Below are 26013 nucleotides of genomic sequence, written 5' to 3'. Positions count from 1 at the left end.
AAAACTAGAACACCTGTCCGAGCTACAATATTTAACAATAGACATATTATTATTGCTGAGCGCTTGAGCAACATATTTTCTCAAGAGAGAGGCTCAACTTGACTGAGGAGGAAGAAGAGAAATTTGCTGAGGAGATTTGGGGAGAAGTTCAGAGGGGCTGAGTTGGAGAAAGAAAGGGAAGAGCTTAGCAAAAGAAGGAAGGCGGGCTTGCTGAGAGGAGGCCGAGTATAACAGGCTGGGTCCACACATGCAGCAGCAACAGCCTGAGTCCACATGTGTAGAAGTAGCAGGCCTAGCCCACACATGCAGGAGCAAGTGTGCCATACAGCAGTTGTACAGCAAGCCAGAAATTCTTGCAGGCCGAATTTTCCCAGCGTACAGTGAATTTTTGTGGTCGATTTCAGGAGGAGGCTGAGTTACAGGTTTCCTTGCAGCTGTAAAATTTGTGTAAAATTTTGTCCATGGGTCTAACCCATATTTTCCATATTTTAATGAAAATGATGGAGAATTGTTTGGATGAAGTTTCTGCTGTTGCATGTTGCATGCCCGATTTCTCGTAATTATTTTCTGCTGCAAATTAATTTACCGGGTTAGAAATTAGAATATCAGTGTATCTATTTTACAACAATTTTGGAATTTATTTGCAAGAAATATTTTCTGGGTTTTACTTTTGCATTGATTGCTGAGATAAAATAGATCATGGCTGATATTAAAATTCTAACATCCAAGGCTACATTGGGTACAATTTTCTTAACCATGTATATGTAGTCTTATGCACTGACATAACATTTTTGACCAATAGAAGGTAAATAACCTTTTCCTTTCTTTTTCTAAATTATGACATGCTTGATATCATTGGTATTTAGTGCCTCCAGTGGCATTTATTGTTGCCAAAGAAGAAAATTACAGTTCTTACAAACATGCAGAACGCAACCTTACAAACATGCAGAACGCAACCTTACAAACATGCAGAACGCAACCTGTACTAGTTGAGTGCCTAAGTAATGGGAAATATCATTGGTATAAGATTTATTATTTAATATATTTTATTAGCATTATAAATTTTGTTGATTCTGGTTGCCTTTTTCCAGGAGCCGCAATGCTTCTAGCCGAGTTAGCAATGGAGGCTGGTTTGCCAGCTGGTGTTCTTAACATTGTTCATGGTACACATGTGAGTCTATCAAAGCATCTTTCCAGATTGTATGATTTCCTCTGATCTGATAAGGCTTGCTCGTAAATGGTTAAGTTTTATTAACACATTTTCAAATAAATATCTGTATGGAATGTTTCTTCCACTTTACTAGTATGACCTGTAGATTTTGATGAGTGTTTTTCCTACAATATCTGGATCTATTTGTACACTCTAAATTTTCGACTAAACCATTATGTTTTAAGAAAATGTGATATTTCTTGCGTTTATTGCCTCTCATATTTTATTATCAACAAACTATACGATATATTTGTCAATTTAGATCATTATGTGACTTTCAAGTTGCCAATTCTTGCAGGATGTAGTCAACTATATATGTGATGATCCAAACATCAAAGCAGTCTCATTTGTTGGTTCTAATATGGTAAGTGTTTTTTCATTCGTAGTATTAGAACAATGAAATGAACCATATTGTAGCTGTCAACAAACACCAGGCTATTTTTCTTTCGTTTGAACAGGATAGCTTTGACAATTACTTGAAAAATGAGCTGACTGAAGATTGCAGTTCATTAAAGTCCTTTTAACTTAATTTGTTCTACTCAGTGTTGTTTACTTGGCATAAATAGATCATGATATTGATTTTTTGCATTTTAAAATACTGTTTAGCATCTTGGAAACATTAGTCCTTTTACTTGATGCTTCTTTGTGTGCTTGTGTTTGGCTCTAAGTGACTAGAAACATTTGGGAACCTGGGGGGTATGCCATTCCCCATTTCAGATATTGAAACGGAGAGGATACAACTTGGAAAAAACACTGAAATGTTTCCATGTTGTATCTGAAAACTCTCTGAAATATGGCTCTCCAAGGACATTATTAGGGTTGACATTTGGTGCTTCCATGCCAATCAATTAAGATGCAGACACCTCCTCTGATTTGGATGCTAGCTAGAGTCTTTTTGCTCATGAGTCATTATAATTATGTTGAGTTCCCTTGCTATAGTGATGTCTTTCTTATAGATTTGTTTTTTTTTCACTACTATCTAGGGTTTACTCTTTTGGGTACACCCACTATTAGTTTATATATATATTTTGATCTTTCTTGTTTCTTGTTTTTGGAGATGCTTAGATTACAGCCCTTGCATGGATCTCCCTGGCCAAAATGCTTTAGGTGGATCACTTCATTATTTCTCGGTGTCTGGTTTGCACAAGGAAACAAATTATAGGTAGAGCCACATACCACTCTAGGTAATATATTAGTATGGTTGCCTGTCTCTTCTTTAAAAGTCAACTGGCTTTACAAGTCTTCTATGGAGTTCTTGACTCAGACCCTGAGAAAGACACCACCAAACTAGTTGATAGACTAGTGCTAGGAGATCCCTAAGCCAGACTGTCTAGGCATGGTACTGCTTTCCAGGTTTACCCAAACAACCAATCCTCCATTTGGAATTTCTCCCCTTTGACCATGGATACTAGGTGTGATGGAGATCCTTGATCTTGGGCTCCTCCCAGGTTTTGTCCCAAGATTATACAGCTAGCCCACCTTAGGCTAGTGTATTCTCCAAATGGCATTCCTTGTTAGTGCTTTGGCCCTTCACAGTGATTGATGACTCTATTGAGGAGTCTTTTTCCCTCTTCCCTCATTAGGCCTTTACATCTGGATTCAACACAACCTGGCATCCTTCCTAGTTGTTATGGCTCTGTTTATTTTGCAACTGTACTTGCATGGTACTTTTTCATTTCTTTTAACTTTTAGCTACTAGCTTTGAACTTAGCTATCTTCCTACTTTTGATAGAGTAGCATCAGGAGTTGCTTTTACACTCCTACTATCTATTGATCTAGGATATATTTTTGAGCCCCATTGACCTACTTATTGTGGTCATTTGTTGAACATTAACAAAATTAACTGACCTTGTTCTATTTATCTAGGCTTTTGTTCATTGATGTTGTTACTTAATGTGCTTATGAGTCCCCTTAACCTACTTTGTTCAGTTGTGGACATTAAGATAATTTTTTTTTTTCTTTCTTATGTTGTTTCATTTTGGTGTTTCTTTGATGGTGAGACGATATAAATTACATGCATACACCAATCTCATTTGTCTCAATCTAAGCTCAAAACCTTGTGGAACCTATATCCAAAGAAATGCTTCATTGTTCTAGACTAATTCGATGATTTTCATTTTGATGCCTCTTCTAGTGTGAATTAGATTAAAACATAACACTTTCTTCTTTCTAACTTGGGAAATAATCTTCTCTGCAAGGCTGGCATGCACATATATGCAAGGGCATCAGCGAAGGGAAAACGAGTTCAGGTAATTCCTTTATTTTTGTATCTAAATAGAGAGAGCACTGCTGAGCACCGTATGTTAGCATCAAAATACTGGAAAACCAGCTGATCGTTTTTATCCAGACTTCCTGTGTTTTAGTAGTTGTATCTTATCCAAGTGGCTAACTTTCTCATCGATTTCATATCCAGTGCAACATGGGTGCAAAAAATCATGCAATAATCATGCCTGATGCCAATGTAGATGCTACGCTAAATGCACTTGTCAGTGCTGGCTTTGGGGCAGCAGGCCAAAGATGCATGGCACTAAGTACAGCTGTCTTTGTTGGTGGTTCAAAGCATTGGTAATTGTTTAGCACCTTTTTCAAATTTTTAGTTTGGGTCTCTAGGGATTTTATGAAATTAATGTATCTATAAATTCTAGTTTTAGTTAAAATTACTTATCTTAGAGAAAGGAAACTTCTATTATAAAATCTATGTTGCTGAGTGAAGTTCTTGGCTGCTACATCTTTGATGAAGACATTTACATCTCAAATATCTACAGATATAGAATCATCTAAAAATGGCACTAGAAAAACGAGCATGACCTACTACAGCATACACACAAAAGCCGTTAGTTAATATGTTAAGTTGCTTACTAGAGTACTAGGCCAGTTTGTCCAGGCAAGTTTGGGTGCATTCTTCTAGGCAGCCTAGGATTAGGGTTTTGCATCTTCTAGAGAAGGGCAAACCATAGGGACTGTAATTATTCAATTTTAAACCCTAACACCTTATTCTATGAAATAAGGGCACAAAATTCCATTGGAATGGTGAGATACCCTCTTAAGTTTTGATCAATTGCTTTGTATTTTTTCTTTCAGTTAAGAAAGAGATTAGTGTGATTGAGTTCCTATTGCTGCAAAATCTAGCAAGCCTTGGAGAGGGAAACCCTACAAGATACAAACTAGACCAAGAAGCAACAATGGGGTAGTGGCCCACTATCACCATAGCCAAAACTCCCTACTCTTTATGGACTTTCACCGATGGGAAGAGTCCCGGTAGGAAAGAGATCACTTATAATAAGTATTTAGGTTTGAGGTATGAAATGATCTCTCTAGGAGGTCTTAAAAAAAACACAATTTTGGTCCAAGGCTTGACAAGGAAACAATTCGCTTTCTATGAATGATCTGAAAATGGGGCACTTAGGCTTCTTGTCTAACTTACAAGAACCTCTCCCACTTCCAAAACTTTAAATTTTCCCAAGTCTTCATGATTAACCAATGCGGAATTAAAAATGCTTGAAAATATAGGTGCATGCTGGTATTTGATTTAAACTGTTCAGGTGCTGTAAATTAATGCGCTGAAACTGATATATAAATGCATATAACAGTGAATAAAACAGAAGAGACAATGCAACAGTAAAACACACACAGAAACAACAATTTAATTAGGAGTTCACCCACAACTCTTGGGCTACATCTCCGTGAGCTCTAGTCAACTCAACTAGGCTCTCTGGGATTATGGTATAAGTCCTTTTTTTTAGAAGCTCTTGGCTTAACTCCTGCTGTTTTACACAGAAACAGCGGGTTGAGATACCATTTTTATCCTTGGCTCTGAAGCTCTCGGCTTTCTCGCTCTTAGCTCTGGCTCTGGCTCTGGCTCTCGGCTCTGACTTTGGCTCTGGCTCCAGTTCTGGCTCTTGGCTCTCTCTCTGGCTGGGCTCGTGGCTCTTTGCTCTGGCTTCTTTGAGCTCTTTCTCTCGGCCTCTGCGTGCCGCTATGAGTTGCTTGACCTCCAAGCAACTCCAGCAACCTTCAACAACAATACACTGTTGTCAATTGAGCTCTCTGGTTTTTCACTCGACCTTTGAGTGACTCCAAAGACTCTCTGCGCGCTCAGCTCTTGCTCGTTGTTCCCTCAGCTTGCTCTCTCTCTCTCTCTCTCTCCGTCAATTGAGCTCTCTGGCTTCTTTGAGGCAGTCTTTCGGCTTTGCACTTCCACAGTCTTTTTCTCTGCGCATAATCATTCTCTGCAGCCCTTTGTCTTCCAGCCACAGTCCGCTCAAATCCCTTCTCTGAGCGTTAGCAATCATTGCTAAACACCGTCAGGGATGGATGCCACCTGTTCTGTAACGGAAGGGTGCATCGGGCTTGTGAAATCCCTGAAACGCCCTCTTTATGTTAACACAGAGAAATGCACTAACACGGGAAAAATCCACAGAGAACACTGTTCCCCGGACTTCAAATGTCCTTAATTCTGGTCTATACTCCTTGTTGACCACTACTGGTCAACTACCCATGCAGTACTCCCCCCTTTGCTTGGCAGAAAGGGGCAGCTCCTGAGCGACGTGTCCGTGCCAGCCTACCATCATCAGCAGTTTGATCTTTCTGATTGTAAACCCAGTCTGCATGTATTAGCTGTAAATAATCTTAGCAGACATGAAGTCATGTATGTAATTTGCCTAGGTGGACCTAACTTTCTAATGATAATCTACGTCCCGGAAGGTTTTTTGTCTCACCGATCCTCGGATCGGCAGAGTTTTCCTTCAAACCTGACCCCAAAGCCGGGATTGATTTTGTCATTAGAACTTTAGGAGAATCCTAGTGTGTTGATCTGCTAGATTATCGTTGTGTCGCAGAGCTGGGTGTTTTGTGAGGGTCTGTATTAAATGGGTTTGTCCCTTAAGATGTAATTTTGTAAAAGTCATGATGTAATGTGTCCTGAGGGTCGAGAAATGTTTTAAATCCCCTCATGAGTCCTAAGTCCTAGGTCCTAGGTGATGTTTCCGAAGGTTTAGTTCAGTGATCCATTTTAAAATGAATTAAAAAAATTAAAAAATGGATAAAAATAATAAAATAATGAAAAATAATAAAAAATTAAAAAATCAAGCAAAAACCCTAACTAATAAAATAATAATATTTTAAGTTAATAAATCGACGGATGAGATCAAGAGATGTCTTGATCCTCATCAACGGTCGAGATCATTTCTACATGGATCACTCGAACTAGCCGTTAGGATCATTTCCTTTATATAGGGTCTTAGGGAGTCATTTGAGATCATCTGATCTGTGAGTCTGTACTGAAAGCTCTCTTGTAATCTGATTTCTGATTAATAAAGAAGACTTTGGGGTTCAAACTGGCTGGTGTTACTCTCTGGGATTGCTGTGAGATCTTTAATTTTCTGCATATTCAGTTTTCAGCCATTAATCATAGCTTGTTTTTTTTGGAGTAGTGTGAGCACAGGTATCTTGTTCACCTGCTAGGGTTTGAGGGCTGCTAGGGTTTCTGAAATAATGGCAGGTATCTCCATTATTTCCTGAGACCTAGCAGCTTTCTCTCTCTCTTTGCTGATGGTTGCTTGAGATGTGCAGGAAAGCATTTTTGAGGGAAATTTTGTGGGCGTTCGGGGAAGTTCTCGGCTGAACCAGCCAACTCCCGCAAGCACTTTCTGTGCAGAGCCCAGCTGATTGTTCCCTGGGTTAATCATTAAGGGTTTATTTTCTGTTTTACATGGAGAGATTTTCTTTATGATTCACAGTGAAGTTCAAATTTTCTGATATTCTGAAAGCATTACTGCAATTATTGTTAAATCTGGCTGTGTAGGGGCCAAAATCTGTACATTAATTAGCTGTTCTAGGGTTTCAAGTTTATTTTTTGGCAGTCTTCATTAGGGTTTCTTCTGAAGATGCGATTAGGGTAATTTTTTGAAGGGCTTTACTCTGAAAATTTGCATATATCTGCCGAGAATTTGTTGTCTGGCTTTCAGGGTTATTGTACTGCTGCCCTGAGAATAAATGTTTTTGGGAGCTGGCAATAGCAGGAATTGTTTTGTCACCGAGTAAAAGGGACCAGCGCTAGATAGTGGAGCTCCCATCCGCCAATACTCGAAGCTGCCAAGTGTGTTAAGGGGAAAACATATCCATTTCTGCGGCTACCTGTCAGACAAAAGGAAATATATACATATATATCGCTGAAGCAAACGAGGAATTCCAGCGCAGTGGTTTCCAGGAAACCCAATTCGACATTTAAATGGCCATCTGCGTAACTACTTCATGACGTGGATCTGGCAGCATCAAAATTGTTTTTAGAGTTATATGAACTCAGCCGACTCGTACTCCTCACCGCCATTTTCTTTTCAAATACCCGCATGAGATTTTGTCAAAGCGTTCTCGGTCCAGGGAGTTTGGCGTTCGATCTGATACAGCTCCTCTGCTCTCACGGTTTCATCCCGTCACCAAGCCAGTCCAAATCATCCAAATCGAAATCATTTGCTGCAGAAACTCCTCAGGTGAATGGAGCGTTTTATGGTCATATAGACGTATTGCGGCTATGGTGAAATCGATTGACTGTGCTCTGCGTGTTCTCAAGCCCGCCGGATCAGTTCATTGTTCATAACGTCACGATTTTGGGCAAACCCGTGGAAGCTCCAGGTAACAAAACCAACTTCTATTCGATCCTCAACCCCTGCAATCCGTCCGCTGTCATTTCTCTCGGGTCAGGTATGCTGCGTATCGATTCATTTTTGTAAGCGTGAATGAAGTCCTGAGAGGTTACGGCTCAGTGTTTTTTTTTTTTTTTTTTAGTTTTTGGTAGATTGTATTAATTTTTGACATTACGCTTTTTTAATATTTACATAGTTCGTGAATCTTTTAGATTTAAATTTTAATTGTGTTTAGTGTAGTTACGTTTTAGTCATAGTTTTTAGTTAGATTTTATTTCGTTTTGTTTTAATTAAGTTTTTAAATGTTAGCGTTAGTGCTTTAAGTTAGATTTTTAGTTTAGACTTTAGTATTTAGTCTTTAGATTTTATGTTTATAGTTTTAGATTTTAATTATTTTAGATTTTAATTTTAGACTTTAATATTTAGTTTTTTTAGATTTTCATTATTATAGACTTTAAGTTTTGTTTTATTTTTGATTTTTTTTGAATAAAAAATAAAAAATGAAAAAAATATATATTTTTAGTTTTAATGATTAGAATTTAGCTTTAGAATTTTAACCCTTTTTGGATTTTTAAAATTTCCATAATATTGAAAAATTAAAAAAAATAAAAAAATAAAAAATAAAAAAAAAAATTCGAAAAAATATAAAATTTTCGTGGAAAATTATTTTTAATAGTCTCAGTGGTTTTCATGTTATATCTTTCATGCTGGGATCTAAGTTTTCAAGCCGAGTTGCGAAATTGATATCTGGTTAATGGTTTATAATTCTCGTGGTATTTTAAGGCATTTATCTTTTAAAATTTTCAGTTGCTGGATATCGTTTTGGTCATTCTAAGAGCATTGTGATTTCGCTGATGATAGATGATTGCTGTTCATGGTCCATATCCTTTTTATATCATTTAACAAGTAATCGTTTTAAACACAATCTCTTAAGGCACTGGTCTGCTAAATTAATCAAATCAATCAAGTGTTTTTTCATATCGTATCTCGTGTCTCCCAACCAACTGGTCGACAGTTGGTCTCATCATCTCACAGGGTCTACCCCCCTTAGCTGCGGGAGATAGGCTTAAACGGAGGGATCGGGGTTCAGAGTGACAGCCCCCGGTCCGAGCGTTGTCGTGCCAATCCGCGCGACAACACTCCTATCGGGTCTGCCCACAAGTCGCTGTCACAAGTCGCAAATGGCCTGTCCCTTTGTATTTTAGAAATACATTAAAACAGTGCAAATATTGCAGAAATGGCTTATGGCGGATTTCAAATAATATTCATTTGCATTTCGGAACTCCATCGGGTTCGGCTAATTGCATCGCACATATATATGTCTATAGCCGCTCCTTTGTGTAGCTCCGATTGCGATCCGCCGATATCGGCGATCGCGATATCGCATCGCCCAGGGTCCCGCCTTTGCCTTGTGGTATCGCCGATTGCGATTCGCCGATTTCGGCCATCGCACCATCGCATCGGCCCGGGACCTTTGCCTTGTATACACTGCCTGCCTCTGATCCGACCCAGTGATCTGATCATCGGAGGTTGCTGATCGGGGGTGCCTTCCACCTGACTTTAAGCCTTGGTCTCATGTGATGCGATTTTTCCTTATAAGGGTCTTTTGCCCATTTTTAAAGGATTTTTGCCTCTTTTCCAAAGAACAAAAAGGGAACTTCTTTTTATGATAACTCCTTCATCTGAAGTCCATTTTCGCCCATTCAAGTTGCGTTGGATTCAAAATGAGGAGATCTCTGCAATGATACTATTTCTGAGAGCAACCCGCGACTTTCATTTTCCTCTAATTTACAAAGGATTTGTGTCTTTAGGCACCTTTTACCTCTTATATGAAGTCTTTTAGACTTAGAGGTTTTTCCAGGATCCTTTTTTGGATCAATGAAGATACCTAGAAACGAAGGCACAAAACCTAAGGTTTGATTGTTTTGATGAGTGCCAGAGTAACTCAAGGTCAAGGCGAGGAGAAAAGGTTTTTTAGAATGTATATTAGCTAAGCCAAGGCTCATGAAATCTTCAAGAAAGTACATGTTGAAATTTCTAAGTCTGACACGTTAGAAATCCCTACTGCATTATCTAGTTTAATTTCTCGTACTTGTTCATTCCATTAACAAGTTATTTATAAATATAAATAGTGAAATAAACACAAATACAACCTTAACTCATATACAGATCAACAACTGAAATAACTGAGACAATCACACAAGGGACACCGTTATTTTTGGACAATCGTCCCTGGAAAAACCCAATGTGGGAAAACTGGTGCAACAGATATGAGGGTTTTATTATTATGTAGTTTCTGAATACAACTAGGGTGCCAGAAATGGCTCACCCAACAGAGAATGTCCTCGGCAGTAATACCTCTCCTTAGAGACAGATATTCCGGTTGATCAATCACCGGATGAACGATCCCACAACAACTATGGCAGCTCCTTAGCTGGACAACGAAAGTTGCTCCAAGCTTCTCCTCTACTTTGCGTCACTTTCATAGGGACTGCGTCACCCTCTCAGCTCACCAACACTCAGTCTGCCCCACGAAAATCACCCAACGCTGCGTCTTGACCCTGTGTCAGCTTTGCTAGCCTTTGAATAGCTACTGAAGCCTCTGCGTCAGCCCCTTGGCTCTCTGCGTCAGCCCTCTGGCCCTCTGCATCACTCATGCTGGCCTCTTCAGCCTCTGCGTAAGTTCCAGCTGCCTCTGCATCAGCCTCTCCAGGCTCTGCGCTCTCTCTGGCACTATCTCTGCCTCTCTGCTATGTATTCTCGGCCTTGTGCCAAACTGCCCCTCGCTGCAACAGATCACTAGCGCGAGTCTCTCAGCAAAACCCTGTTCCAGAAAATCGAACTGACTGACCAATATGGCGTGTCTCTAGCTGACCCTCAAGCCACCTCTTATACTTTTTCTGTTGAGTCTTCAATGACTGAGATTAAGTTCCTAATCAATGGCTAAGATTGGATTTGGCTTGATCCATGTCAATTAGAACATTCTCACCCAGTTTTATATTAATACCCATTAATAATTTTATTTTCCCAAGGTTAGACTTAGGAACCCTATTAAAAATATTAATTATTTTAATATCTCTCCAACGGGTGGAATTTCCTCAAACCATTTTTGGGTCTTAGCGAGGAATGTGCTTTAGTAATGTTTCACCATGGAAACATCACACCGATCCTCTGCACCGGTACTTGTGCTGATGCTTGGCCTGCTGCCTCACATCATCTGCACTGCTTCTTCCTGTACTACTGCCCATGACACTGTCACTGCCACTGCTACATCTGTACTGCAACTCCCTCTCAATATGTTGCCCATGCTGCCTCTAGCATTGCCACTGCTAACTGCTGCACTGTAACTCAGTTAATGAGAAGTAGGTAACTGACTTCTCCCAAATATTGACATCCTAGTCAGTCTGGAAGCCTCGTGAAACTGAAGCTGCCTCTATTGCTATTTTATGCTCCCTCTGCTCCTACTGCATTGCTGCATACACCTCTGTGCCTCTCGCATTGTTGTAACCTCCACTGCGCTACCTCAGATTCCTGCACCCAAGCACTGCCTTGCTGCTCCACCACACTTTGCTCCACCCGACCCCTGTCATTCTACTATTGTTGTTAAGGGCTCTTGTAGCCGAATATGATCCAAGAGTTTGGGCACCTCAATGATCTTGCCCCTAGTTTGTAGTCCTCCTGACTACAACTCGATGTCTCCCCACCTCTTCTCTAGAGGTGCATGAGCACTCATGGCACAGTCGTCATCAGTCTCAACCTCTTTCTCTGCCTTAGTTGGAGCTGCCTTAGAATGGGAAGCCTCTCCCTTGTTTTTCTTCGTGGGACACTGGGATGCATAATGTCCTAGTACCCCACAATGGAAGCACTTCACCTTGGAGATATGCTTCTTCTTCCTCTTCCCTTGCTGTCCCGCAGATGCTAGAGCTACATTCTCCTCCTCTTTCTTGATTTGACCTTCTTTGCCACTACTCCCCGCCTTGGTCATCCTCCTGATCTCTTCTTGGCGAAGAGCTGCCCACATCTTCCATCCTGGAAGAGTAGCTCTGCCCAAAATACTTTGGACACATGTCTCCCACTCCTCAAAGACTGCATCCAGGGCAGTCCTGACCATAAATTCTGGATCGGTTTAGACCCCACGGAAGTAAGTTGGTCGCGAACCTCCTGCAACTTGAGAAGGAATGGATCTATCTGCTCTCCCTTCCACATCTGATATGAACGCAACTGATTTTCTAATAGCATCTTCCGCTGTATGGAAGAGCCTTGATACAAGGTCGTCAAAGTGTTCCACATCTCCTTTGCTGTGTTCTTCTCAACAATATGTGGTATGACATGATCTTTGACCCCGTCAAAGATCATGCACTTCACCCTCGCCATTGTATCCTCATACTTCTCATTCTCAGTTGGCTTGACCAGGATAGTTATGACTCTCAAGGCACAGTCCTTGATGCGATGTCAATCCAGGACTGCCAGGATCCTAGCCTTCCAGATGACAAAGTTGGAAGCCCCATCCAACCTGTCTTGATCCCTTAGTTCGTTCACTGCCATTTCATCTCCTCTTCTGGACTCCCTCTGAGATTCGACTTCCCTCTTGGAAATCTCCCTCTAGGTCCTGGTTTCCCTCTTGGAAATCCTCTAGCTAGCTGTCGAACTGCTCCTCTCCAATCCTCCTTGCAACTGCAACTCGGATCTGGATTTCTTGGCTAGAAATCCGTCAAGGTAGCGACTCCCTCTACTTTGGTTTCGTCTCCTTAGATACTGTGCTGTTCTGATAGAATCAACACCCCACCAGCGTCTCAACCACAATCTTCCCATGGCTCCCCAAGTCCTGGCAATTGAAGAAACTGAGCCTTTCAGGCCCCGCGCAATCCCGACAACGACAAAATTTGCTTCTCTTGGTCACAACGTCGATCCTTCCTGATTGAGAAAGATGATCAAGTACTACGTAGGTCTGATTTGCCCCTCTCTGCCTCTGCGCTGATCCTCCTCCTGGCTCGAAATGATGATACAAGCCCTCTGCATCACTTCTTCTCTGTTGCTTCTGCTCTGGAACAACGCTGTCTCTCAGGACAGTTGCTATTGCTGCAAATTCTTTAGATTACTGCTGCTGCCTTCAGTTCTCCTGTGATCTGCAATGCTCTGATACCATGTTGAAATTTCTAAGTCTGACACGTTAGAAATCCCTACTGCATTATCTGGTTTGATTTCTCCTACTTGTTCATTCCATTAACAAGTGATTTATAAATATAAATATTGAAATAAACACAAATACAAAATTAACTCATATACAGATCAACAACTAAAATAACTGAGACAATCACACAAGGGACACCGCTATTTTTGGACAATTGTCCCAGGAAAAACCCAGTGCAGTAAAATCGGTGCAACAGATATGAGGGTTTTATTATTATGCAGTTTCTGAATACAACTAGGGTGCTAGAAATGGCTTACCCAACAGAGAATATCCTCGCAGTAATACCTCTCCTCGGAGACAAATATTTCGGTTGATCAATCACCGGATGAATGATCGCACAACAACTATGGCAACTCCTTAGCTAGACAACGAAAGCTGCTCCAAGCCTCTCCTCTGCTCTGTGTCACTCTGATAGGGACTGGTTCACCCTCTCAGGTCACCAACGCTTAGTCTGCACCACAAAAATCACCTAGCGTCGTCTCTTGGCCCCGCGTGAGCTTTGCTAGCCTCCGCGCAACTACTAAAGCCTCTGCGTCAGCACCTCGGCTCTCTGTGTCAGCCCTCTGGCCCTCTGCCTCACCCACGCTGGCCTCTTCAACCTCTGCGTAAGTTCCAGTTGCCTCTGCGCTAACCTCTCCAGGCTATGCGCTGTCTCTCTAGCACTATATCTACCTCTCTGCTATGTATTCTCGGCCTCGTGCCGAACTGCCCCTCGCTGCAACAGATCACTAGCTCGATTCTCTTAGCAAAACCCCGCTCCAGAAAATCGAATTGACTAATCAATTTGGTGTGTCTCCAACTGACCCTCAAGCCTCCTCTGATACTTTCCTGTTGGGTCTTCAACGACAGAGATTAAGTCCCTAATCAACAGCTAAGATTAGATTTGCCTTGATCCATGTCATTTAGAACATTCTCACCCAGTTTATATTAATACCCATTAATATTTTTATTTTCCTAAGTTTAGACTTAGGAACCCCATTAAAAATATTAATTAATAATTATTTTAATATCTCTCCAACTGGGTGGAATTTCCCCAAACCATTTCTGGCTCTTGGAGATCTTATGTGCCTTAGCCTCTCCACCAATTTTCATGGCTAGAGCACATCCAATGCTACCACAAATCAACAGTCCATAAGTTGAGGGAAGAAAAACTAGGGTTTCCCTCTTAGGGAAAACACCTCAGGCAAGAGAATTTATGGATTAAATTGAAGTGTCTGCCCATCAAATTGATAGGTTTTGTGGAAAACCCTATCTACTTGATGTTTAGGCTCTCCAACCACCAAAATACCTCTTCCCTAGAATTTCGCCCTAAGTCGTAGTTTCTAGCTCTAGCCTTGAAAGGACCGAATTTAAGAGAGAAAAGATGGATAAAAATATGAGATTGATCACCAACAAATTGGATTATTGCCTTGTCCTTTGGGCATATAGAGTCAAGGGTGATTTAGGTTAACTAAACTTGTTTTCGAGGAGGCCAAAATTCGATGCCCTAGCAAACAAATTTCAAGAATTTACCCATTCAACAAAAAATGGATTTTTATGGGAGAGCTACCATGAGTTCACCCCTGGGACTATTCAATACATGTTATGCATGAGTAATGCATGCAATATTCATCTAGATAGCAATTCATTTGATTTTCAACAAATTAGGGCACAATTTTACCATGACCTAGAATCAATAATTCCATATGTTATACATAGGAAAATAGATATTTAACAATAAAGAGCACCTACATGACAACATGCGAGAATTCCTTCCATTTTTTAAAGAATATCTCTAAAAAATATCCAAGAATAAGCTCCAAATGTCAAAATGCATCCAAGATCCAATGCAGTCCACAAAAGAGCAAGTGCGAGTTCCTCTATGACACCAAAATTCCAAGTGTGATGATGATGAGAGATCAAATGGGGTCTCTCCTGTTAGGCACACACATGGCAGAGACAATAGGAAAGATAAACATGAGATTGCATCTATTATTAACAAATGATATACATTTATAGTACATTCATATGACCTTTGGTTTCGTATTCCAAGGTCTCTTGGACTTCCTTAGTCTATTCAGCTTCCACACCAACCCTTAGAGGATTAGGTGTCCAACATCCCCCCCCTTAATCCAAAGGGTTATGTATGAGTCCAAGAAGAGAGCTGTAATACAAAACGTGCAAAAATGCATGGCAGCACTAGGCTGAATGTGCTCTCTGAAATGTTGGTATAAAGGGAGGTGGTTTAAGGATGACCACCAACACTGGAATGCTTAGTGCAGTTCCCGGAACTCTTCCAAGTCTGGCATGAAGCTCAGGTCTTCTGCTAGAGGAAGTGCTCCTAATATTTTGAAGAGGGAAACCTTCAACCATGAAAGGGAGGTCTCACCCCTCATAAAAGGGAGAACCTCAACCAAAAAGGGGAGGTCTCAACCTGTGATGGTTTAAGGATGACCAACAACTCTGGAATGCTTAATGCAATTCCTGGAACTCTTTCGAAATTGGCAAGAAGCTGAAGTCTTCTACTAGAGGAAGTGTCCCCAATTGTTTGAAGAGGTATCACCAACTGAAGGCATGCTCTGGGGCATCTTTGTCTATGGCTACAACTCTGAATCTGGTATGGTAGGTTGTGGCTTAGGCTTGCTTGATGTGGCTTTGAAGCTTGTAGATGACCATCATTTCCCCCCCTGTCAGATACAAAGGTGAGATGATGGAGAAAACTCAACTGCAAGACTGTTCAATACTCTAGAACAAGTTCTGACATGTGACTGGAATATCTTCTTGGCTGTTGATGCCCACTGCCAAGAAGCAATCCATCCAAGATGAATCTTTGTTCTTGCAGGAGGTTTGTTTCTGAAGCATCTGTTTGAAGAATGTCTGGTTTTATGACAGTGCTTACATGGATGAAGATCAAAATAGTGATCTTTCATATGGCCAAACGCCAACTCGGTCACAGTGTTGGCATTTCACAATCTGTTGTTGCTGTGGAAGAAGAGTAGATTCTGGAACAATCGAAGGTGAACTGTCATGAAGGAATCGAACACTCTGAAATCGAATGGGCTTTGAGTAATCTGGAATGTGGAAGGAAACCTCCTTATCATATCTGTTGTCGCACAGATTGACACGACAACGCTCAGACCGGGGGCTGTCACTCTGATCCCCGATCTCTCTGTTTAAGCCTGTCTCCCACGGCTAAGGGGGGTAGACCCTATGAGGTGGTGAAGACCAACTGTCGACCAGTTGGGTTGGGAGACACGATATAACAAGCACTAAATGGATTTTGTTAAGTTAAAAGACCAGTGCCTTGTGGGTTTGATTTTTTAAACGATTGTTTACTAGATGTTGCAGAGATGTAAACCATGTACAGCAATCATTTATCATCAAATAACTTGAACGATGCAAGATAACCAGTAAAACCACAAAGTTCTTAAAATGATTAAAGCTCAATAACGATATCCAGCAATTAAAAAATTCAGAAAGATAAATGCTTTAAATAACCGTTTAACCAGATATCATAGTCATGCAGCTAATCTTCCAAATATTCAAAATGATAAACGTTCATTCCACATCGCAAAAAATTTGAATCTCAGCAGGAAAAAATAAAATGTGATAAGTCTCCAAGACAAAGACTAAATCTAGCAAAAAATTTTCCAAAATGTTTTTTATGCTTTTCAAACTACGGCAAAAAAAATTTAAAGCTAAAAAAAATAAAACAAAATAAAATCTAAATCTACACTTTAAAAGAAAAGAAAATCCCCTTCTTTTTTTTAAATAAAATCTTAAAAAGAGCTGAAGCCTGAAACTATATAAAGCTTGACAAAAAATAAAAAAATTATTTCTAAACTAAAACAAAACTATAGAAATCAAAACTAAATTAAAATCTAAATCTCTAAACTTAAACCTAACGATTTTTTTTTTTTAAACAAAACTATAAAAATTTAAATCTAAATTAAACTTTAATCTAAACTAAACTTTAACCCCAAAAATAATGAAATCTAAACTGGAAAAATCGATTTTGATTTTTTATGTTACGTAAACAAATTAAAATAAAAGGAGGGCGATTTACGCTGGACCCTATGCTAATATCTAAGAAATCAACGTCCAAAACTGCAGCTGCTGAAAACCAGAGACGTATTGTTCATACGCAGGCAGGGAGAAGGGATCACGTACCAAAAAATTTATCCGGGCCGTCAAAAAGAAAACGTAATCTTTTACAATGCGGCTTTCATATCTTCTTTGATGGCGGACAAAGAATGGTTTCGTAGTTTGCAGTGATTTTAATGGCACAACTCTTGAACCCAGGATCGTATCAAGAAGTTTACCTGACGCCCACGCTGAAACCTTTGCTCTTTACCACTCAACGCACATCCCACGGAAATTATCTCACGCCAAACACGTGAAACACCTGATCCGTGTGGAGTATCTGGACCTTGACGGCACAGGAGAATTCAATGGGTTTGCGCAGGTCAGAGGCAAGAAATCGTGGAAATTTGCTGGACGTGAGATACGACTTTGCCAAATGAAAATTCCGAACAGATGGTGGCCACGGTGCAGCAGCGAGGGTTTATGCAGGTTGGCGAAAGAGAAGGATGAGCAGCAATCGACAGTATTGCAGAATTTAGCTAGTCCCAGCAGCAGTGAATGCACAGGTGGTTGAAACAGTTAAGGAAGATGGCAGCAGAAGAGAGTAATACTGTCTGAAATCCAGTAGCTTGATCACAAAATTCTCAATCTTTCCTGCGCCAGAAACCCTGAAGAATTTCTCAAAACCCTGTCCCTGCAATTAAAAGAAAATAAAACCCTAAAGAAATCCGTGTATAAAGCAAAATTTGAAACCCCAGATCAGCTGAGTAATTTACAGATTTTGACCCTTTAACAGCCAGATTTAGCAATAACAGCAGTAATATTTTCAGAATATCAGATTTATTATGAAACTTCAAATTTGCTGTGAAAAGACTTAGAAAAATCTCTCATGCAAACCAGAAAAGTAAATTTAAATGATTAACCCAGGGTAAAAATTAGCTGGGCTCTGCAAGGAAGAGCCTGCGGGAGTTGGCTGGTTCAGCCTAGAACTTCCCCAAACGCCCACTGGTTTTCTTCAGTAATGGTTCCCTGCACAGCTCACTTCAACCATCAGTGAAGAGAGAGAGAATAATACTAGTTTTTAGAAAGTAATGGAGATACCTGCCATTACTCCAGAAACCCTAATATCATTCAAACCCTAGCAAGTGAACAAGATACCTGTGCTCACAATACTCTATAATAAGCTGTTATTAATGGCTGAAAAACAAAATATGCAGAAAATAGAATAGCTCACAGCACTTCCAGAGAGTAACACCAGCAAGATTTGAACCCCAAAGTCTTCTTTTATTAAACAGAAACAGATTACAAGAGAGCTTTTTCAGCACAAGACTCATAGATCGAATGATCTCAAATGACCCCTAGCACCCTATTTAAAGGAAAAGATCCCAACCGCTAGTTCGAGTGATCCATGTCGAAATGATCTCGACCGTCGATGAGGATCAAGACCAGTGTGGAAAAAGTCTGGAAAAAATCCCGATTTAATCCTAAAAACACGATTTTTTGAACTAAACGATTTAATCCCCCGACTTTTTCACAAAGGAAAAAATCCCGATTTTTTCCTTATACTCCCGATTTAATCGGGACTCGGGAGTCGACCCAAAAAGTTTGCCTCCCTTCCTAGGCCATGGATAAAGAGGCCGCAAAGGTGAAAAAACTGTAAATTGAAGCTTCCGTCCATGCATTTTCAAGTTATTGCATTGTATTGTTTGTCATACTTCTTGCGAGCATAGCAGTCTCATTTGTAATCTGTTAGTTTTGAGGTTAAGATATGTTTTTGTTTTCCAAGGAAAAACAAATCTTTATACTTCGTATTTCTAGTTAGAAAGCAAAGTATACATTGGCTAAGCCTCCAAGCTTTCAGTGATCCAGACTCTAACAGCCACTGCCCCTTCAAAAGATTACAAAAGTACCAAAAGGAGAAGCATACAACAGTCTTTCGTAGAAAGAACCCCACACCATCAAAAACATTGTTACAGTTGTTGAATGCTTCCAGAAGAAACAACAAAGAGGAGGTCATGAAGATCAAATAGCAACAACCTGTCCAAAAAAAACAAAACCAGTGCCTCAAAAAAGAACCCATTTTTCAGACAGGAACAAAGTACCTGTGAAATCTTGTGACAACAAAGATCCTTCCTGCAATGAGAGCACATTTTGAAAGGGAATCTTCTTTAGTCTTGAACTCCCTGTAAATGTGGGCAAAGGTTATGTATCAGAAGTGGATTTTAACTCCAAGAGTTTTTGAATAATAGATGCCAAGGCTAGGTTAGTAATCTGACATCTATTGTTTTCTCAGAAAATAAGCAGCTTGGAGTCACCAAGCGTTAATTTTCACATCTCCTGTGATACTCACTGTTAATTTTCATTGGACCTACCACCTGACACCTTATTACCCAAGCAAATTACAATCTACTGAATAAATGCATGACTTATTTCTTAATACAATTAGCGGAAACAAAAATTAAAAGGGGAAGAGGATCTCAGTGATTGATTACTTGATGACTTTTAGATGACTCATGATATACATTTATTATATTTTTTGTTGATATTTTGACTCTTGAGAGTTGAGACTCAGACAGGACCCAAAATTCAGGAGTTGATTCACTATTTTGATATGTGATGTAGCATTAGACTTCATATACATATTATATATTAGCTTTCTTTACATGTTTATGTGGAAATGCATTTATTTGACGTTGTGGATACTCTATATGTTAAAAAATAAAAATAAAAATGAATAATTTTGTGTTTTTTTTATAATTTTGCCGACTTTTTCAAAAAAACTCCCAATTTTGACGAGTTTTTCAACTTTTGGACCCTTGCCGAATTAATCCCGACTTCGACTTTTTCCACATTGATCAAGACATCTCTTAATCTCATCCGTCGAATTTGTTAATTCATTAAAAAATGAAATTTTGCATGTATTTACTCAAAATATTATTATTTTATTATTTTTTTAGGGTTTTTGCTTTATTTTATATTTTTTTTATTATTTATTATTTATTATTTATTTATTTTTTATTATTTTTTTTAATTTTTTAATTCATTTTTAAATGGATTCTCGAACTTAGCCTTTGGAAAAATCACCTAGGACCTAGGACTTAGGACTCATGAGGGGATTTAAAACATTTTCCAACCCTCAAAACACTTTACATCATGATTTTACAATTTTACATCTTAAGGGGAAAAACCCATTTGACATAGACCCTCATAAACCACCCAGTTCTACGACACAACTATAATCTAGCAGATTAACACACTAGGATTCTCCTAAGATTCTAGTGACAAAATCCATCCCGGCTTTGGGGTTAGGCTGAAGGAAAACTCTGCCGATCATGGATCGGTGAGACGAAAAACCTTTCGGGACGTAGATTATCACTTAGAAAATTAGGTCCACCTAGGCAATTTACAGACATGACTCATATCTGCTATGATTATTTACAATTTATACATGCAGACTGGGTTTACAACATAAATTGATCCAGCTGTCGATGACTGAAGAATGGCACAGACATGTCGATCAAGCGCTACCCTTTTTGCAAAGAAAAAGGGGGTGGACTGCTATGGGCAGTTGACCGGTAGTGGTCAACATCTGACTGTACTTGGGGACACGTTGCTGCACTGTAGGAATGTGAGAATCCAGAATCTGCATCCACGCAACACACAACAGAAATAAGTAGCGTCCATTCAAAAATCATTATAAAACATTTAAGCACATAAAAGATAGAAACTCTTTAACTATGAAAAGTAAATCTAATCTAAAACAGAAATGAAATGCTGAAATGACAAGGAGTAGGGATAGAAATACAATACAAAGGATGCCCTATGGCATCAGTTATCATCTCTGAAGAACAGCGTGAGCATTTGGCCATTCGCTGGTAGATCAAGTGGTTCGCCATCCAGTCTGCTCAAGTGGAATGAGTTTGGTCCAGCTATATCTCGAATGATGTAAGGTCCTAGCCACAAACTGTCAAACTTCTTATGTTTTCCTGGTTTCTCATTCTTGTGGTCCCAAAGCAATACCATATCTCCCACCTGCAAAGATCTAGATCGAGAAAATTTATCAAAGCTTTTCTTAATGTTAGATTGATTTTTACATATGGCATCAAAAGCTGTCCTACGAGCTTCATCTAACTCCACAATCTGATCTATTCTATTCTGAACAACATCTTTATTAGTAGAAAAATTCTGGAGGAGCTGATAAGCTGGCAATTTGAGGTGCACAGGTAAAGTAACATCCAAGCCATAAACTAATTCAAAGGGAGATTTACCAGTAGCTTTCTTCTTAGTGATTCTATCTGCCCATAAAGCATACTTGATTTTGCTGTCCCATGATCTCTTATTATCTCCTACTATCTTCTTGATAATGGTTATGAGATTTTTGTTACTTGATTCAGCCAAACCATTACCCTGAGGATAGTAATTTGACGAATGAGATAAGACAATGCCATACTTGAAACAAAAAAAATGAAAACTCTAAAGAACTAAAAGCCTTGGCATTGTCAGTAGTGATCTTAGCGGGGACACCAAATCTAGTAATGATGTTATTTTCAATGAAATCCATAATAACCTTTTCAGTGGCATTCTTAGCAGGAATGGCTTCAACCCATTTAGTAAAATAATCCGTAGCAGTCAAAATCCATGAGTAGCCATTGCTAGAATTTTCATGGAACTTCCCTATGAAGTCCAGACCCCAATGCTGAAAAGGTGCCTCTACAATGACAGGTTGTAGAGGCAGGGCAGCAAGCTTCTGTTTCCCAGTGAATAGTTGACAGGCTTGACAGGCTCTAACAAACTTGTGCACATCAGAAAAGATTGAAGGCCAATAATAGCCAGCTCTCAGGATTTTGTGAGCGGTAGTTCTAGCAGCATAATGACCACCACAAAATCCTGAATGAAACTCAGAGATTAATTTCTTGGACTCAACGTCGTCAACACACCTAAGCACTATGCCCTCAGGATTTCTCCATCCAAGGCCATCCTTCATAAGGCAATACTTAGTGGCTTTTAGTCTAAGAGCCCTTCTCTTATGAGCGACTAAATGGTTAGGACATGCAAGATTCATCAAGTAATAAACTATGTCCTTGTACCACTCATGCTCTCCTAATCTTTGCAACTCTGGCGAAGATAGATCGCTAAGACAAAACAAACCAAGAGTCTTTTCATTACCTTCAGTTAACATCTGAGCTAAACCTTGGCCTTTGACCAGCTTGGTGGGTCTGATCTCTAAATCATACTCCTGTATTTTAGTAACCCACCTAGCACGCGTCCCTAAGCAATCAGCTTGAGTTAATATATCCTTGACAGCAGAATGTGGGATGAAAGCAATGATTTTAGAATAACCCACATAAGTTTTAAAGTGCTTAAGAGACTTGACCAGGGCATAAGCCTGCTTTTCCATGGTATTGTACTTCAATTCGGAATTTTGAAGTGCTCTACTCATGAAAGCAATAGGCTGCTCGTGACCATCTTTATTCTTTTGAAGCAGGACACCAGCAATGGTATCTTCGGAAGCGAAAGAAAAAATCATGAAATCCTTGGAATAATCGGGACTAACTAAGACAGGAGCTCTTGCGATAGCACATTTGATTTCTTGGAAAGCCTTTTTGCCATCTTCTTGCCAAACAAATTTTGCATCTTTCTTTAGAAGATTTTGAATAGGCTTAGCTATTTCTGCGTAATTTGGAATAAACCTTCTAATAAAATTTATCTTTCCGAGGAAAGACTGAAGGGATTTAAGATTATGAGGGAGAGGAATCTTTTGGATTGCTTCAATCCTTTCAGGATCAATTTTGATTCCTTCCTTAGAAATGATATGGCCGAGTAATTTCCCTTCCGTTACTCCAAAAACAGACTTAGCTGGATTCAAAGAAATCCCGTATTCTCTACATCTATCGAAGACTTGCCTAAGATGATTTATATGACTGATACCATCTTTAGAGAAAACAGTAAGATCATCTTGGTAAATTTCAATAAACTTCCCGATTAACCCTTTGAAGGCATAATCCATAGCCCTTTGGAAAGTAGCCCCAGCGTTTGTTAATCCAAACGGCATTCTGATGTATTCAAAAGTACCCCATGGCGTTGTGAATGTGGTTTTGTGACGATCTTCCTTTTTAACCCATACTTGATTGTACCCAGAAAAACCGTCTAGCAGCGACATCATTCCAGACCCAGTTACTCTTTGCAACAAAGTTTCCATGTTTGGCAAAGGGTAATTATCCTTTTTGCATGCTAGATTAAGGTTTCGGAAATCAACACAAAGTCTTATTGTACCGTTCTTCTTCCTAACAATCACCAAATTCGAACACCATGTCGAATGCCTAGTTTGAGCGATGATCCCTGCTGCAAGCATCTTTGCAAGTTCTTTCTGGACCAAGGGGGCTAACTTAGGATTAATTTGCCTAAGTTTCTGTCGAAAGGGTTTAGCATTTTCATCTTTTAGGGGAATAGTATGTTCCATAACATCTTCCCTATAGCCCTTTAATTCATCATAAGAAAAAGCTAAAACATCTCGATATTCGCGAAGTAAATCAGTTAACTTCTTTCTTTCCTCCAAACTAGTACCTCTACCAATTTTAACCATTTGCGGGTTTTCAGAAGTACCGATGTTAATCTCGAGATATTCGCTTGGGTCCATCTTGTTTTCTTCTTTCAGCTTCGTAGCATCATGCCGATCAAAATGTTGCTCTAGAGCAACCACATTCCTAGGAGTAGGATTTATGATATGCTCACGATTTAAAACTCCATCCTCCTCAGAAATTATCCGGAAATCCTCAAACTCATCCAAACTATTAAGGAAACGAATGACTTGTTTTTCGTCATTAAAAAATTGCCAATGCTCTGTTGGGTCCCTATAATACTAGTGATTACCCCATTACTATTGTAGTTATACCCCTTATTTATATTGTTGTGCCCCTATTACCCCCATATTGTTATTTTTGTGCCCCATAGAATCCCTCTATTGTTATTTTTGTGGCTTTATATTATTATTGTTAGGTCGGCTGGATTGTATTGTGACTCCTTAGACTCCTATATATTGAAAGGAGGTTTTGTCATTTGTATCATCCAAGAATTGTTCATTTATGTAATGTAAAGGAGGTTGCCCCCTCGAAGAGGCTGAATTCTAAGGCGTTGATCTATCTTTTCTATATTTTCTTGAGCTGGTTTCATAACATTTGGTATCAGAGCTTTGGATTCTAGGGTTTCACTGCTCCAAACAGGTCATCGTGGCATTTTCGCTATAACTTTTTTTTCTGTGACGTTTCAGAAGTCGCAAAAAAAACCCATTTGAGAAGAAATCGCGCTGAACCTTGGGTCCGAATTTCAGAGCTTTTCGCGCGATATTTGCGGAGATATGATCTGAGGAAGTTGGTCTTTTTGCAGACTCCTGAATTACATTCAAAACAGGTGACCTGGGGAAAATCGTCATAACTTTCTCTCTGGGGATGGAAGAATGGAAGAATGACGACGAAGTGTGGGCACTTATTCGAAAGCTACAACAAGATTCCAGTACTTCTGATACATTTAGCTGGCAAAATGATTCGTTATGGTACAAAGATCGCTTATACCTCTCTAAGAATTCCCAGCTAAAACAAAAGATTCTTATGGAATTGCACACTTCTCCCTTAGGAGGGCACTCAGGATTTTTAAAAACTTACCACAGGGTTAAGAAGGAATTTTTTTGGGATGGCCTTAAATCAGATATTCAAAAGTTTGTGGTGGAATGTTTGGTTTGCCAGCAAAATAAAGTTGAAACAATTAAGACACCAGGTCTATTACAACCTTTATCCATTCCAAGCCAACGTTGGGAGGAGGTTTCAATGGATTTTATCACAGGTTTACCCAAGTCTGAGGGAAAGAGTGTCATCATGGTGGTAGTTGACAGACTTACCAAGTATGCACACTTTTGTGCATTATCACATCCATTTAAAGCCAGTATAGTTTCTACTGCATTTATGGAAACAATTCAAAAGCTACATGGAAACCCAAAGATTATTGTAAGTGACAGAGATCCCATTTTCACTGGAAATTTTTGGACATAATTATTTTCTTGTCTTGGTACTCAGTTAGCTCATAGCTCATCTTATCATCCTCAATCTGATGGGCAAATTGAGATAGTAAACAAATGTTTGGAAGGATATCTTTGTTGCTTTGTATCTGATAAACAGACACAATGGGTCAAATGGTTGCCTCTGGCTGAATGGTGGTATAACACTTCCTTCCATACAGCAACAAAAATGATCCCATTTATGGCACTTTATGGGTATTAACCACCATCCATCACATCATATTTAAGAGAAAATTCTAAGGTTCAGGCAGTGGAACATCACATCGAACATCAACAACAAGTCCTCCAACTCTTAAAGGATAACCTCGTGTTGGCACAAAATAGAATGAAACAACAGGCAGATCAACATCGCAGTGAAAGAAGTTTTGATGTAGGTGATTGGGTATTCCTACGGCTACAACCATATAAGCAAATGTCCCTAAAGCAAGCTAAGAAGGATAATAAATTATCACCAAAGTATTATGGTCCGTACAAGGTGTTGCAAAAGATTGGTACTATGACATACAAATTGGAGCTTCCTGCAGCTTCTCGATTGCACTTAGTTTTCCATGTTTCATGTTTAAAGAAGGTTATAGGTGACAAGCTCCCAATTCAAACAATATTGCCAGCACTTGACGAGGAAGGAAAAATTATATTGGAACCGGAAGCAGTCACAGAAACAAGAACTCGACAGCTACGAAATCGATCAATTTCAGAGTATCTTATCAAGTGGAAGAACTTATCCGCTGAAGATTCCACATGGGAGGATGAGAATTTTATGCAGAAGTATCCAGAACTACTCAAGCGTTGAGGACAACACTTTTTTGAAGGAGAGGGGCATGTTGGGTCCCTATAATACTAG

At 39.5% G+C, this 26013-nt stretch overlaps 1 protein-coding gene across 2 annotated transcripts in view; it reads left to right on the top strand.

The window, feature by feature from the left end:
• Positions 1-26013, top strand: part of ALDH6B2 (aldehyde dehydrogenase 6B2) — a 281225-nt gene that overhangs the window by 131532 nt on the left and 123680 nt on the right. For both annotated transcript variants that reach the window (XM_089386419.1, XM_089386420.1), the window contains 4 exons: positions 1092-1171; positions 1509-1574; positions 3409-3459; positions 3624-3775. In XM_089386419.1, coding sequence (XP_089242545.1) covers positions 1092-1171; positions 1509-1574; positions 3409-3459; positions 3624-3775 — 349 coding nt within the window. The remainder of the gene's footprint in view (positions 1-1091; positions 1172-1508; positions 1575-3408; positions 3460-3623; positions 3776-26013) is intronic.

This window comes from Pinus tabuliformis, chromosome Q, assembly GCF_031772625.1.
Source record: "Pinus tabuliformis cultivar Carrire ecotype Pingquan chromosome Q, CPIR1, whole genome shotgun sequence".
NCBI classification, from domain to species: Eukaryota; Viridiplantae; Streptophyta; class Pinopsida; order Pinales; family Pinaceae; genus Pinus; species Pinus tabuliformis.
The sequence above is the reverse complement of the archived record's forward strand: the minus strand, read 5'-3'. Positions and strand labels throughout refer to the sequence as shown.